Source organism: Haliaeetus leucocephalus, unplaced genomic scaffold (assembly GCF_000737465.1).
Source record: "Haliaeetus leucocephalus isolate CR32 unplaced genomic scaffold, Haliaeetus_leucocephalus-4.0 Scaffold0, whole genome shotgun sequence".
Lineage (NCBI taxonomy): Eukaryota > Metazoa > Chordata > Aves > Accipitriformes > Accipitridae > Haliaeetus > Haliaeetus leucocephalus.
Window position 1 is genome coordinate 4,399,017 of NW_010972436.1, and position 14,694 is coordinate 4,413,710.

Below are 14,694 nucleotides of genomic sequence, written 5' to 3' on the forward strand. Positions count from 1 at the left end.
CGCCGCCCGGGGCCTGCCCCCCCTGCCGCGCCACCGAACACCTGCCGTCTCTTCCAGGGCATCCTGAATTTGGGGACGAGCGAGAACACGCTTTGCTTTGACTTACTAGAGGAGAGAGTAAGTGCTGCTGCCTGCTGACTAACCGGGGTGTAACCGCCAGTTCGCCCTTCGCGCTTGGGAAGTTTCCGATTAACAGCTGGGCCTAGGCAGAGTAACGCGCGTCGGGCCGGCAGGGCACTGACCGCGCCGAGACTGGCGGTGTTGCCGAAAAACTCGGAATAAAGAACTAATCAACACCAATTTAGTGTAGATAAGCAGACACTTCTTTATTGACGGCCGGGTGTGCGGGTGAGTCCTCTCCCGAACCACGCACACCGGAACACCAGAACAATACACCTTATATCAAAACTTATTCATGCATATTCATTAGGTTTCCGGGAAATCATTAGCATATGTAAATGTCCTTTACGCAGGCGCAGTGAAGGTCTCTGGTGGTCTTCAGGAGTCCTCTGGTGGTCTTTCATAGTCTTCCTCACTCATCCGCTTTTTGACCTCTCAGGTGTTTCCAAGCAGCAAACTGGTGTCCATAACGGTTTCCTCAGTTTCTAAAACAAACACTACAAGACTACTAATCTTTGTCAAAGCTTCTGTGGTTAGATGATTTTAAACAATACTTGAATTTTTATGGTTACACATTATACATTTTCTAAGTTCCTAAGTTCCTATGGCTACATTTCAAACTTAACACTCCCATACCTATGCTTCATAATTTCTACTTTTTAATCGAACCAAACTCCTTTATAATTAGATTTTAATTTCTTTTATCAAAATATTTGCAACAGCGGCTTTCGCAAGGACGCAGGCTTTCTGCGTCCACATGTACCGCTCCGGTGGCACACCTGGAAGTAATTTGCCACGCAATACTTACCTTGAAAACTTGCCTCTGGCTGAAAACCAGAATAGTTTTGGTTTTGCCTGAACTTCACTCGCGTTTGATTGAGCATGTACTCCGAACAGAACTGAGCCAAGAGTCTGTTCCCCTTTCGGCAGAAAATACTGCTTTGGAATGCTAGCTTTCAGGAAGAAGCGTATTTTCAGAGGGGAAAACCGTCGCCGGGTAAGGTGCTCGCTTGTCTGGTGGCAAAGCCAAAACTCTGACTGAAAATGCTCCATACGTGGAATTCAGGCTTTGAGCAGCGTGAAAGCTACAACCTAAATGTTAGGCTGCTGTGCACCGCGGTGCAAGCCAGTCTCTGAAACGCAACTATGGGGAAATTGCATGTTCTTTAAAGGCGGTATTTTCCCCAGACTTGTTAATTCTAGTTCATCTGCTGGAAAGCATGGTGTTCCGCCTTCTGTGTTAACAAAATAAAGATCAAGTTGCCAGGCCAGCTTCTGCAGCTTGCCAGTTACCTTTTGCGTCTCCTTCCTACTTCCATCAGGTAATGAATTTGCACTAGTGCGACTGCTAGTGTGTTTGCAATGCTTGTGTATCATCAACTCCATGTACAGATTGGTTAGCTGATGTGTTGGCACTTGGAGAGAATTTTTTTTTTTCTTAGGAATAAACCAAAATTGATGTCACAATGAACATAGGACTGAGCCAGTTCCCAGGGGAGGCACCTGCTTTGAGAGCAAGAAAGCCACTGCTGGTAATACAGCTGGTTTTCTTCTGTAATGGATGGGGTTGCCATCACTTCTCTTCTGTTGGTTGAGAAGCTAATCAAAGTTGACATGTGAATTAAAAGCTGATATCATAAATACTGCAAGCGTTGTTTGAGCTTTGATATATCTCAGAAGTAGCTGCATAATCTCTTAGGTACAGCTGGGGTGCTTTTCCTCAATGTGTTACTCAGGAATTGTTTTAATATATGACAGAATAATCTAATAAATAATCCTTTCATTATTTATTTCCTTCCTTCATTTGGATGATGTTTTAAAGTTGTTTTCTAATATCTTAAAACTAAAAAAGAGAAGGGCAAAGTTTGTAACTGGTGAATTTTTATATTTTCCATTTCCATAATGGTACTCAATAACGGTGGGGTTTTTAAAATAATAAAGTTTTACTCTGCTACAGCAGAACAGAAACTCCCACGAATGCTGTGTTCTACAGTATCTTTCTTTCATGTCACCAGCTCACAAGACCTGACATGAATTATCTGGAGCCTCATCTTTTCCAGTATTCTGATACGCAAGGTACTAGAAGGTGCGAAGTTTATTTTCCTATTTATCACGTTGCTTTTTGTCAGTGCTAGTTGTGGCTCGTGTGACGCTGGGTGTGGTTTCATTCTTTTGATAAGCCCAAAGGATAGGTGTGTTATTGTTACCTGCATGCTGGCAGGCTTTTGGGTGTCTGTGCAGGAGTTACGTTTTGGGATATTTGTTCTGGTTTTCTCCCCACCCTCAATGTGCCACAAAGACACGGAATGCCAAAGGTCAAAGATCTGGGGGCTTGCTGGCAAGCAGGAGAGCATGTATTGACGTTTCCTCCGGAGCTGTGGTGAATCGTTCCTGGAATGATTTCTTCTAGTCTTGATGAGAGATAAACTGAAACTCTGGGGGCTGTGAAGAGTAGGGGTGAGATACTGGCTCCCTGAAGATCGATAGGAACTCCACCATCGCCTTCACTCGGGCTGAAAGCCTGTCTTGATCTAAAGAATTGTCACTGACTCAGGTTTCAGTGTTTCTGGTACCCAAATTCTTGTCCTTTCTCCAAAACCAGATCCCACTCGGGCTCAAAGATGCTTTATTTTCTCATTTTTCCAGTGTACAGCAATAATAGTTGAGTCACAGTCACTGTTATTCAAGGTAACAGCTTCTCTGTGCTTCTGTCTCACAAAATATAGCACACTGGATATCTGAGGAAATTATATTATTTAATCAAAATCTTGAGGGCTTTCATAACAGAATGAATTAATGCATTTGTTCTGGTTTTGGTAAGCTTCATTCTTCCGTGTGTATTTTGTGCTTTTTTTTCCTGAGAAATACGTGATTGCATATTTGACTTCAATTCTGTATTTTAGCTTCAGAGGAGAAATTGCCAAATTTCTAACTGACTATGCCAGAGCTGCAAAAGCACTGAATCCGGAACATGTAAGACAAGTGCTCTATCTTTGCATCTTTTTTTTCTTAAACTGATAAAGATAAATAAATCTGAACACAAATGTCGGCAAGATACTACAGGAGGGTTATGTGCAAGATTTGCTAAAGCCTTACTAGTGTTAATTTTCCATTTGAAAAAGTGGGCAAGGTGTAACACTCAAGGACTAGTGTTATAGGTGTAGTAGTGTGGCTTTTTCACCATTTTTTGGAATTTAAACTAGTGCTGATATTTATGAATTTATGAATTTAAACAAGTGCTGGTATTTCTGCTAAATATTTCATTGCTAAATCAAAGTTTGTACTACTTCTTTCAGATAACTGTTATGAATGGCTGTTGCGCTGTTTTTGCTACTCTGTCAACTGTATTATGTGACCCTGGTGGTGAGTAAAAACCTAATTATTTTACTTAAGAACATTGGTTAGCCGTGAATATAGTCGTATTGTGACTTCTGACAGCCTGCTGTTACTCTAACTGCCTGAATGAAGCAAAACCATGGTATTTCTTTGTCACTGGCAGAACATCTTTGAAATAATGCCTCTATTTCTAGAACGGTGGAAAATATTTGAGGTATCAGCAGGTCCACTCACTTTCTGGAATGCAATCTATAGTTTTTTAAGAGTTACAGGAAGAGGAGAAGGGTATCAAGAGAATGCAGTGTGTTTTGAAAAGTTATGAAGGAAGCTGGAGGGCATAGGCACACAGGGAGGGAGGTGGGCTGGGTTGAAATCTAGGACCCAGAGAAAATTTGGGTAACTGGGTAAGGAAAACATGTAGAAGGAATCTGGGACAGGGGAACGGAGCTGCAGCCGAAAAGGGATTCCCAGTCAAACAAGGGTGGTGGTGAGGAAGAAGCAGAGGTGGAAATGCAAAGCAGAAGGAGCAGAGACCCTGGAAACAATCTGCTCACAGCAGAGGTAGACAGTAGGAGGAAAAAGAGAGCTCAGCAAGGGAAAATGTTTTCTTCTCTGGTTTGGGTGAGGAAAGCAGCATAGTCGTGCAGTCAGCTGAGAATGGGGAAATCCACGAAGACCTGCCATGGAAGGAAGGTGAGCAGGATGACTTAGGTGACCTCCAGTGCAGGAGGCTGTGCCGCCCCAGTAACACCCTGTTACTGGCACCAAGAGCCCTGGGGAGGTGGGTGGAGGGATGTGGAGTAATGTGGTGCAATGGCTTCAGCGAATCGGTGGCAAAAGTGCTGTGAAACCAGTGAGTTTTGTTTAGCTTTAAATGATGATGTTTACTGAAGGCGACTTGTATCTGTGGCTATTTTAATATGTTCAGATTTCATTGTATTTGCACAGTTTTAACAGGAACTCTCGCGCTTGAACACTGACAGGCTCCTTTTTACCCCTTGGCTAACATAGGAAGCCCACTCTGTCCCCTCTGAACCCCTGTCACGCAGAGCTTTTGGAGCATCTCCAGGAGAACACTAACCTGGGGCTACTTCACAGCAGAAAAAAATGAGGAGGGAAGCAAGTTCCACAGTGCTGTAGGCTCCTTGGCTGCAAGACGGCACTCTGGCAACCAGAAAGAAGTAGTTGAGGTTTGCAGCACTTCCTGATGAAAAAGCAATGGTAACAGAGCATTAGCAAAAATATTGAGAGCAAGATCGTCATTTGTCATTATTATTTAAATAAATAAAACAACTAATTGATCAGGTCCATTCCCTTTTACTGAAAATTTATGAGTTTCAAATCTGCTATTGCGAATGCTAAGGAAGAAAATTGGGAGAGAATTCAGGTTGACTGATCTATGCTAAATTTTCAGTTTTGTTTAAATATTGTTTTAGGCTATAGTGAAGGCCTAAATGTGAGATTAAATCAGATGTCAAATTCTGAGATTGTCAGTTTAGTCTATTAGACTGTAATGAAATAATTGCTCATGAGAAGTGTTCCTTTCATTTTCTAATGTTTTTAGATGGATATCTTATTCCAGCTCCATACTATGGTGGTATAAATTCGAAAACATGGCTATATGGTGGAGTACAGCCTGTTCATGTGCCCTTGTCCAGTGAGGTAAAGCTTTTGTTATTCACATGCTTCAACAGACATTTCACAGGGAACAATCAAAAAAACCTGAAAACACAAGTCCAAGTAAAGAGACAGGACCAGTCTAGCACTTTAGAGACAGCCTGTCTTTTTTTCAGACTGCAGCATGATAGGAGGCTGGTGTCATCTGATGTGCAGGATTACGTTCATTCTGTGCAGACACTGTTCTGCACTGACATGCTGAATTATAATTTGTCAGCTCTAAGCCTGTCACTCCTACTACAAGTAAATTTGGATTGCAGATTTTTCCCCTTAAGCACTGAAAGATGTATCTACCACAGAAGCTGTGGAACATTGGTTCCCCCTTTGAAAGCTCAGTTTTCTGTGAGGCAAGTCAAAGGGGGGTAGCATCTTTTATAAGACCAAATCATACCGTCAGAGGAAAAGAAGATGTGATCTTTCAGGAATACAAGTTCTTCTGTAAGTCACTGATAGCATAGTCTTGAGTAAGGGCAACATTTAAAAACAAAATAATTGAATTATATAGAAAAGACTGATCTTAGTTTCAGATTCTGAGGAGATAACAGTATTGTCAGACTGTTGTTCTCCCTCCTTGAACTAGTGCCATGAGAAACTTCTTTTGTTTAACTTTTTTATTTTATAAAAGCCAGTAGCAATTGTATTTTGACTAGGTGGGAGTGTTTTTTCACTGTCTTTTTTTTTTTTAATGTACTTTATATCTTTTTATTCTTGCTGATTTTTTATCTTCTGTAGGTGACTGATGAAGAAAGTCACCCTTTCCAGTTAACAGTTGAAAAATTAGAAGCTGCATTACAGAGCGCTAAAAAGCAGGTATCAATAACATTGATTTCTGATTTTCACGTTTTCCTAGTTATTTCGTAAGCAGCATATGTTCTCAGCACCGAAGCATTTGTATATTTTCACCTCTGCAGATTTTCAGTCTTGTGACTGAGCTGGGTCCAACTCTGGCAACAAGAGTTGAATTGATTTTATAATCTGGGCACTGTAACAAAATGCAGAGAAACTCCCTGACTCTGTTTTATGAAGAACAGATCTTAACTTGTGTTTCAAGATCAAGTTTCTTCCCTGTAGATTTTAATGGAATTCAAAGTGTTGTAAACAAGCTATTGTTCTGACCCTCAGAAGAGAGAATATGCTACTGTAAGGACCCACTCGGTTAATTAAAGAAATATGTCTAATGTGATTTTGAAGAGGGTTCTTCTGAGTTCCAGCTAACAAGGAATTGCTAGCAAACAAAAAACTACAAATGTAATTTTTCCAGAGTTGAGGAAACTTCATTAGTTCAAAATACTTCAATGATGTTATTCTGTGATAACAGAATGTTATTATGTTCAGTGATTTTATTCTGATCAGGATTGTATAAATGAGGATATTATTGCTTGTCACATACAGGGTTTTTTTGCACATTCCTCTCTGTCTTTGGAACTGCTTTTCTTCCCTGTGGAAATGTTTGGGTTTGTGAATGTCCACAAAATAGTGCTCACCAGTATTTCAGGCTAAAATGTTTCCTATTTTTACTGTCTTGATATTCATAAGCCACTCACTTAATGGAAGATTATAAATGCACTTAAACTTAACTGTTTGTGCTCTTCCATGAAAAGATCCAGCAGAGGAGGCACAGGCTGAATAGTAAAACACTTTACCAAAGATGTGGTGACGATGGTAGTGACTTCAAAACATGAAGCGCGATAGACTTCTTGTGTCCTCTTCAAGGGTAGAAAACAAGGTTTAACAGTAGGTAAACCATATAGTTACAAGGGAGGTCAGTTACAAGTAAGGTCACATATAAAGAAGGGGGTATTTTGGATACACACAAATGTGTGCATAACTTTTTTTTTTTTTTTATAGCTATGTTGAAGTTGTCCTAGTTCACCAATTGCTTGATCAGCATGGTGCCTATGTTTAGACGCCATCTGTATGTCTGTGTCATCTGCCTGTGCCTTTGCCAGCCCATGTGAGCCCAAGCACTCAGACACTTCTCGCTGGATCCTAGCAGAGGGAGGCAGCTAGCATCCCTGCTGTGTTACTGTGGCTGTCAGGACATGAACTGGCTGGGCAAGGCGCTGGATCACAGACCAGATTAACTCTTTAGAGATCTGCATGTGTTTGTCAGCCTTCTAGAGCGGAAACTGTTCTCACAAATAATATTATGAACATCTGCTTTGGATACATGTAGTATCATAAATAGCTGGAGGAACTAGACTAGAACAGCAACTGAGAAACTGCTGTCCCACAGCAGCTGTTCCTATGAACAATAAAGCCTCATTCAGCATCTTCTGCTTAATACACATCAGATGTCTACACTAAATAAGCTATTGTGCAAGGAGTACTTGTGGAACAGCTGTTTGTGCTTAGTATTTGCATCTTACCGTGTTTTCAGGTAATTGCTTCCTGTAGCTGGAATGAAAGACAATACACTGGAAGTTCATTTCTTGTGAAGTTCTTTCTCACAGTACCCATTAATGTCCAAACAAATTGCACTTGGCAGAGACAGCAAATACCAGGGCTTCCTCATCACTGAACTTGATTTCCTGGAGTTCCCTGGGAGCTGGTCTTTGCAAGTAATCTCCTTTGGAGGAGGCTCGGGTGGAGTGAGAATTTGCAGTGGGTGAGGTTTTCTAAAACTTAAAGATGTGGAAACAAAAAATAATAATCTCATTTCAAGTTTATCCCAAACACAAAGTAATGTCAGCTCCTCATGTTGATGTGTTTCAAGTCTTGAAAGTTCCTGCTGGAGTCACTGCACTGTTTGATTGTGTACAATCAAAATACATTTGCTGCATATAGCTTATGTTAATGTACGTTAAGGATTTTTTTTTAGTGAACAGAAAACAGATGATTTTTCTGAAAAATAACTGTAAAGTTAAAAAAGACTGGTTATGTTTGTACTTGTAATCTAATTTTTGATTATGCAGGACTCTTCTTATTACACAGTAGAATATTTAGCTTCTGTAGAGAGATAAATTCTGTAACAGAAATTCTGCACTGTTGATAAATATAATTAAAAAGTAATTATTTGCCCAAGACCTCTGCACATCTCATAGAACACCGAATAATTAAGTTTTCAGTTTTTTGCAGATTCTATTACTTGTTTAAAGAAACAAGCAACACTGAAAAATTCATTACTCGGCAGGTTATTAGAGGTCAAAGTCCAATTTCTGTTCAGCTTTCCCATGTTTATCAACAGTAACTTTGTTTAGTCCTGGGAAATTATGTTGGAAGTATGCCTGTAGAATGTTAATCTGTAATTAATCCCTACTACACCATTATCTTGCCTGTTGAGATCAGTGGGTGTTTCAAATAAACTATTTAATATGTTTTTTGGGGTGGTAGGGGATAAATTATGGAAGGTCAGTAGCTGGAACCTTAGTCTGTATAGTAATTACACTATGTAATTAAATAATTTTCAAAAGCTGCTTTTCACTGAAGGTTCACAAACTTCCTCATGGCGTCTTCGCTAGTCATTGCTTTGACATTGTTGGTGTCTCCAACTATCAGTTTTTCTTTTTCAGGGCATCCGAGTCAGAGCATTAATCCTGATCAACCCTCACAATCCGTTAGGGGACATTTACCCAGCACAGTTACTGAAAGAATGTCTAGAGTTTGCGCACAGGTTTGAGCCCTAGTGCTATTTGTTTGGTATTTATTTTTCTGTTAATGCAGTATAGCAGTGATGAAAAATCACCTTTGGTGATCGCCTGTTCTTTGCCTGTACATGTTTGGAGGAGATGGTGGACAGGGTCCTGATCATGTTTCTTGTGTAACTATCCTTGTTACTTGGCCTTTCTGGGAACACTAGAATAAATTGCTTAACCTGGGATCCAACAATGTCTTTCTGAATGAAGTACTGTTGGGATTTTTTTTCTTTTATGTGTGGTTAAAAAGCTTTTTGTTTGTCTAGCAATCTTTCTTTATTCACCTGCTTTGATGCATGGCTCATAAAAATGACAACCGGTGATTATCAGTCCTTTGCAGTAGTAGTAAACATGGCCAGAACTGTCATTTGAAACATTATCAAAATAAGAAAATCTTAACATTTGATATTGAGGGAAAGAAATTGAATTGGCAAGGAGTAAATCAACAGTCTGAAGTTTTGTAGCATCTTTTATACCTATTTAGCTCAAGATATGCAAGCAATTCACTTTCCATCAAAGGAAGATACTTCTGAAATGTCTCATCCCCATTCACCTTCCTTTGTCCTTACCCAGCTCAGAGTTCATGTTCTAAGCTCTAACAGTCTCCTGAATCCTGTGGGTACTGATGGAGAAAAACCACTTCCTTTTGAAAAGCATCTATATTTTTTTAGGAAAAGATGTATTCCTTTATTTCAGTGAGCTGCTGCCAAAGCATGACTGCAAAATCCTGTACACACTTTGAATGTTAACAATGCTTAGTTTCTGACAATTTTAAATAAAGTAGGTTGGTATTAATTGTTCATTAATTACCAAAGAATACTTCTGCTTTATTTAAATTTCAAATGGAATAACACATCATTCCTGCATTTTTGGCATGATTTTCTTTTCATGGAAACAACAGTGGAGGCTGGTGGAATTCAGCACGCTACTTCCAGTTACCAAGTTTTTAGAAAGGCAAATGTATCTCTTCTCAGCATGCCCCATGGATTTCAGGATGCAACCAACTTAAGTTGTTACTGAAATAATGTTAGAGGATAAGGATTAGAAACAATAATTTTATTTTTAATGTAAAAACTGTTCTGAAACCAAACTTCCTTTTAAAACAAAATATAGAAGTCAGCAATCAGATTAAATGAGGTTTTCTTAGAAGAGGGTAACTGTGGTACTTGGGTGTTGAAAACCATTCTGCAATTTTTTCAGTGTTTCTAAGTATGTGCATGGCTTGCTGGTATCAAGTATGATAACATGGCTTTCTGTTTACTGTGGTTTTCTCAGCAAGGGTGTATCAGGGAGTTATTGTAAGTGCATGACAAGTCTTTTTTTAAATCTAACATCCACATTTGGCTTCAAGTCTCACTGAACAAATCTTGCAGGGTAAAGGCGTTTATAATAAATTGCTGTGTTCATTTTAAACTTTAAATAAGAGTTGGGTAGGACCATGCACATTCCAGAGAACCATTGGATTGAGCATGCAGTTGGGTTTTGTTTCACATATATGGAATGTTATTGCTGCTGAGAAGTACAGAATGTGTATAAATAGAAGTTGGTGATGCACAAGTGCTCACAGTACACCTTGTGACCTTAAAACCTTGGGACCTCTTTGTGTAAAATTTGTAGGGGGAATATAATAGCAAATAGGCGTGCTTATGGATACTTTGCCATGGCAGTAGTTAAGATTATAGAGATAGATAGATATATATGCAAATAAATTTCTTTTAAATATGTTAATATGCCTGTATTTTTCTATACACAGATATGAATTGCATGTAATAATGGATGAAATATACATGCTGTCTGTTTATGATGATACCACCTTCACCAGTGTTCTTAGCTTAGATTGGTAAGTGTGATTTCTTAGCAGGGATTAGAAGATACTTAATCCTAAATAGAACCCATGCCATTTTTTTCAATCTTCTGGTTAGCTAGTATAACTGGTATAGTTTGAACTAACTCATATCCAAGTCTTTGCAACCATGAGACTAGTTAATACCAGAGAACTTCTTCATAGACAGCTTTAAATGGCAGATCTCTTGCTTCCAGCTAATGTCTATGATACAGTAATAATCAAAATTGACAGAGCCCTTAGTCATTTTGCCATTTTGCTTTTCTTTGTTGTTACCTGTCACACAGCCTGAGTGTAAGATTCTCACTGTAATGGTAATGAAGTTCCCTAAGTTTGTGCAAGTTACCTGCTATAATGAGTCTCCTTCCTGACTAGTATGCTGTTGGGCTCTTAGTTTCCTAACAGGTGATGAAAAGAATAAATGTTTCAAGAATATTTAAACCTATTGGTATCCGACTAACAAAACTTCTTTCCCCAAAAGTATGTGATTTTCTTTGTATAACTGCATAACTTTCATACTGATGGGAAATTTCGAAGTCCATCCAGGTACAACCAAGCCCAGTGAGCCCTCACCCAAACAAGGTCATGAACCATATATGAAGCCTAAAAAAGAGACTCTTGTTACTGTGAAAGTTCACCCAGCTCCATTAGGCTGAAGACGGAACTTTCCAGCTTTGGCCCTACTTAGACAAAGTCACCCAAAGGAGAAAAAAAACCATCATCTTCAGCGGTACACTGAGGTGTATTTTGTTTAGTCGCACCGCAGTATGTAGGTGCATGCCCTAAGTATTCACTTCTCCCTTCCCTAGCCTGAAATGCAGCATAGTTGGGCAAACAATTCTTGTCCATCAAGTACAAGAGCAGTTGTGCATCACTTCTGGAAATACTGCTTTTGTTTTAATACATGTGCGATCACTGGCTATGCAGCAGGGATCTGGGAATTTTAACTGGACCATTACATCTTAGTGCACATAATTTCTGTTTGGTTTGTTGTTTTTTTTTTAAATCAGTGCCTCAGCACAAACTTGGGAGATCAGTGTCATAGGGTAATGTTTTGTTAAAAGATCTCTGAGAAAATGTCATGTCACTTTAAAGAATTAAATACCAATTTTACTAAGAAATTACTACAATTTTAAAAATGTAACCATTTTTGTAACCTGCATAACTTGTTCTGTAGCAACAGTTCTTGTCTTCCTCTTTTCTCATTCAGTTTACCAGATCCAGAACGGACGCATTTTATGTGGGGTTTTAGCAAGGTAGGTCAAAATACTATGTTTGTGTTTTAATTTAAGATATTTCTCCACAAAAATTACTTGGGCTATCCTGACATAATTTGTGTTATAGGTGCCAAACTGAGTTTCTCTTTGTTTATTAATTTGCTTTCTTCTTTGGTAGTGTAAAATTTGTTAAAGTTCAGAGTTTAATTTGGCATCTACTTGACAGCAACAGTTAATGCAGATGTGTTAAAGGCATTGAAATATGAAAGCACATTTCAGATCTGTAGCATTTTGCCTTTTGTTTTCTTGGAGGGAACAGTAAACTGATGACTGCTTGGAAACAGTAGTAGGGTATAATGGGGAGAGCCCAAGGGTATAAGCCAAGCATGTTTTCAGTTGGCTGTAAAGCAACTCTGTTAAAGCCACTGACCTCCCTGCCACAAAGTTGTTTAGAAGTTCCTGGCTGGTTTTTATCATGCTTGGGACTCCATTTGGCAATGTTGAGAATTTACTCCAGGTGGGTTTTTTTCCTACGCATCACAATGACTTTAGACTCGGTGGCTTGACAAAGCACAAACATAAAGTAAAATTGCATCTCGCTCTCTTCTTTTTGTCTTCCAAGGATTTTGGTATGAGTGGTATCAGAGTTGGAGTATTGTACACCAGAAATCATGAAATTCGGAAAGCTGTGAATCAACTGGCTGTCTTCCATAGCTGTCCTGGACCTGTTCAGCACGTTCTCAGTCAATTCCTTAGGGACAGAGGTTAGCCACACTAGAAATATTTCCATTGAACTGTTTTATTTTTCCATTGCAGGTGGAAAAAATTATATTTTTCTTGTTTTGATAGATTGGTTGGATAATATGTTTTTTCCCACCAACAAAAAGCGACTTAAAGAAGCGCAGAATATTCTTGTGGATGGGCTTGCAGATGTTGGAATACCCGTGCTCAAAAGTTCAGGTGGACTCTATGTATGGGCGGACTTCAGAAAAGTATGTAAGAAGTTTGAAAAGGGGTGGGAATGTAAAACTTGGAAGTGTAAGTTTACTTGTGCATGTTGTTACACACTTAACCAAAGTCCTGGAAAATCCTTTCAATGGCTTTATATGCTTGTTCAACCTTTAATACAAGATTATTTTCTTCTTTTAGTTCTTAAAATCACAGACATTTGAAGCTGAACTTGAATTATGGCAGAAGCTCCTTGATAAAAAACTCCTGATTAGTCCTGGAAAAGCTTTTTACTGTTATGAACCTGGATGGTTTAGACTGGTTTTCTCCAATTCTGTAGATAAGATTTACTTGTGTAAGTGGGTTTTACTTCTAATATGGCAAATAGTAGCACCCAAGTTTTAAGAAGCGTTAACATTACAAATAATGAGTTCAAACCTAATTATTCTCTCTCAGCTTGTGAGGGGCATTTTTAGTGTTTGTATGAACTGAGAAATATTAGACTGGCCCAGAGCATTGGTTACAAAGCACTTACATTGGATTATATTAAACCACTAAAGCTTTCAGAATTTAATTTTTAAATTTATTTTTACTCTATCAGAAGTAAGGAACCAAATTTTATGTGAAAGGATTTTTACTCTTCCAAATTATGCTTTATAACATGTGGGAATTCCCCACCATCCTTCAGTTTTATGTGGCTCATGTTGGATATGAAGTATCCATCTCCTATGCTGTAAAATACTTAAACTTGAATGAATGCTTTATACTGTTGGCAAAGTGCATGTTTGTGAAACATATAGAGCATATAGAGTTACAGAAAAATGTACATTGAAAGGGAACTCTTGGTTCATCTAGTAAAACTTCCTCCTCAAGGCAGGGCCAGTTTCTAAGTTGGAGAGCAGGTTACCCATGGCCTTATTCAGTCAAGTTTTGAGACTGTCTAAAGATGGAGATTACACAACCTCCCTGAATAACCTGTTTCAGTGTTTAATCACACTTGTGGTGAATTTTTTTGCCATACATCCAGTCAGTATTTCCCTCTCTATTTCCTTTCTACAGGTATTCAGAGACTTGAGCAAATGTTGCACAGTTACGCTGCTGAACCAGTCACAAACAACACATCTTCTACTGCAGATGCTTTATGCAATCCAGAAAAAGATTCTTCAGGCAAACCTTCAAGCACACGAGGAAAAGATGTCTCCCAGCTAAAAAATATACTTGTTTATTAAAATCATATATGCATTTAATGACTTGATATAGTTTAACATGCTTGTGTTTACTAAAGGTGTGTGTGACTTCAGTATTTTTGGCTGTAACCGTGCATAACACTCTCACTTCGCTGTGACCTAGCATTAATAATCTTGCAAGTGGATTTGCTAATGTTGAATTTTAAGGAAAGTAGACCTCCTGGATATTGTGAAATTAGCCTCTGTTAAGCACAGCACTTGGTTTTACTCCATTTCAAGTGTACTATGTGTCAGTAAAATCAGTGAGTCTTAATATATACTTGCACAGTTGTTGAATTATGAAATTTTGAAAACACTGGTAAAATGGTTATGCATATTACTATATATTATGTACTGTATATTTTAATCAGAATACTGAAAGTACTGTAGCTGGCAAAATGTTTTTGTATATTCACGATCTCTCTCTAAGCGTACACTTTTCTGTATATGCATGCTAAGTGAGTACTGAGAAGCATTTAGATTTTTGGCTTCTGGGCTGCCTTTCAGATTATTTCTGTGTGCCTGTATTCATTGGATAGTGTTTTCATACATTAACTATAAAAAAACCCTTGAAGGTCTGTAATGTATACTCATTCGGCAGAGTTGTATGGCGACTTTTTTGCTTTGGTTTTGATTTGTTGGGGTTTTAAAGTATTTGCAGAACTAATTCACCGTTTGCTCCATTGGTGAGA

The 14,694-nt window shown here is 38.7% G+C and overlaps 1 protein-coding gene across 1 annotated transcript in view; it reads left to right on the top strand.

The window, feature by feature from the left end:
* The window catches only part of LOC104828683 (1-aminocyclopropane-1-carboxylate synthase-like protein 1), a 19,353-nt gene extending 5,348 nt beyond the window's left edge, over positions 1–14,005 (top strand). Inside the window, exons 4-16 of the mRNA XM_010562550.1 lie at positions 58–117; positions 2,136–2,206; positions 3,024–3,093; positions 3,417–3,483; positions 5,021–5,118; positions 5,866–5,943; positions 8,646–8,746; positions 10,522–10,608; positions 11,822–11,867; positions 12,451–12,592; positions 12,678–12,820; positions 12,978–13,131; positions 13,836–14,005. Coding sequence (XP_010560852.1) covers positions 58–117; positions 2,136–2,206; positions 3,024–3,093; positions 3,417–3,483; positions 5,021–5,118; positions 5,866–5,943; positions 8,646–8,746; positions 10,522–10,608; positions 11,822–11,867; positions 12,451–12,592; positions 12,678–12,820; positions 12,978–13,131; positions 13,836–14,005 — 1,287 coding nt within the window. The remainder of the gene's footprint in view (positions 1–57; positions 118–2,135; positions 2,207–3,023; positions 3,094–3,416; positions 3,484–5,020; positions 5,119–5,865; positions 5,944–8,645; positions 8,747–10,521; positions 10,609–11,821; positions 11,868–12,450; positions 12,593–12,677; positions 12,821–12,977; positions 13,132–13,835) is intronic.
* Positions 14,006–14,694: the final 689 nt, after the last annotated feature.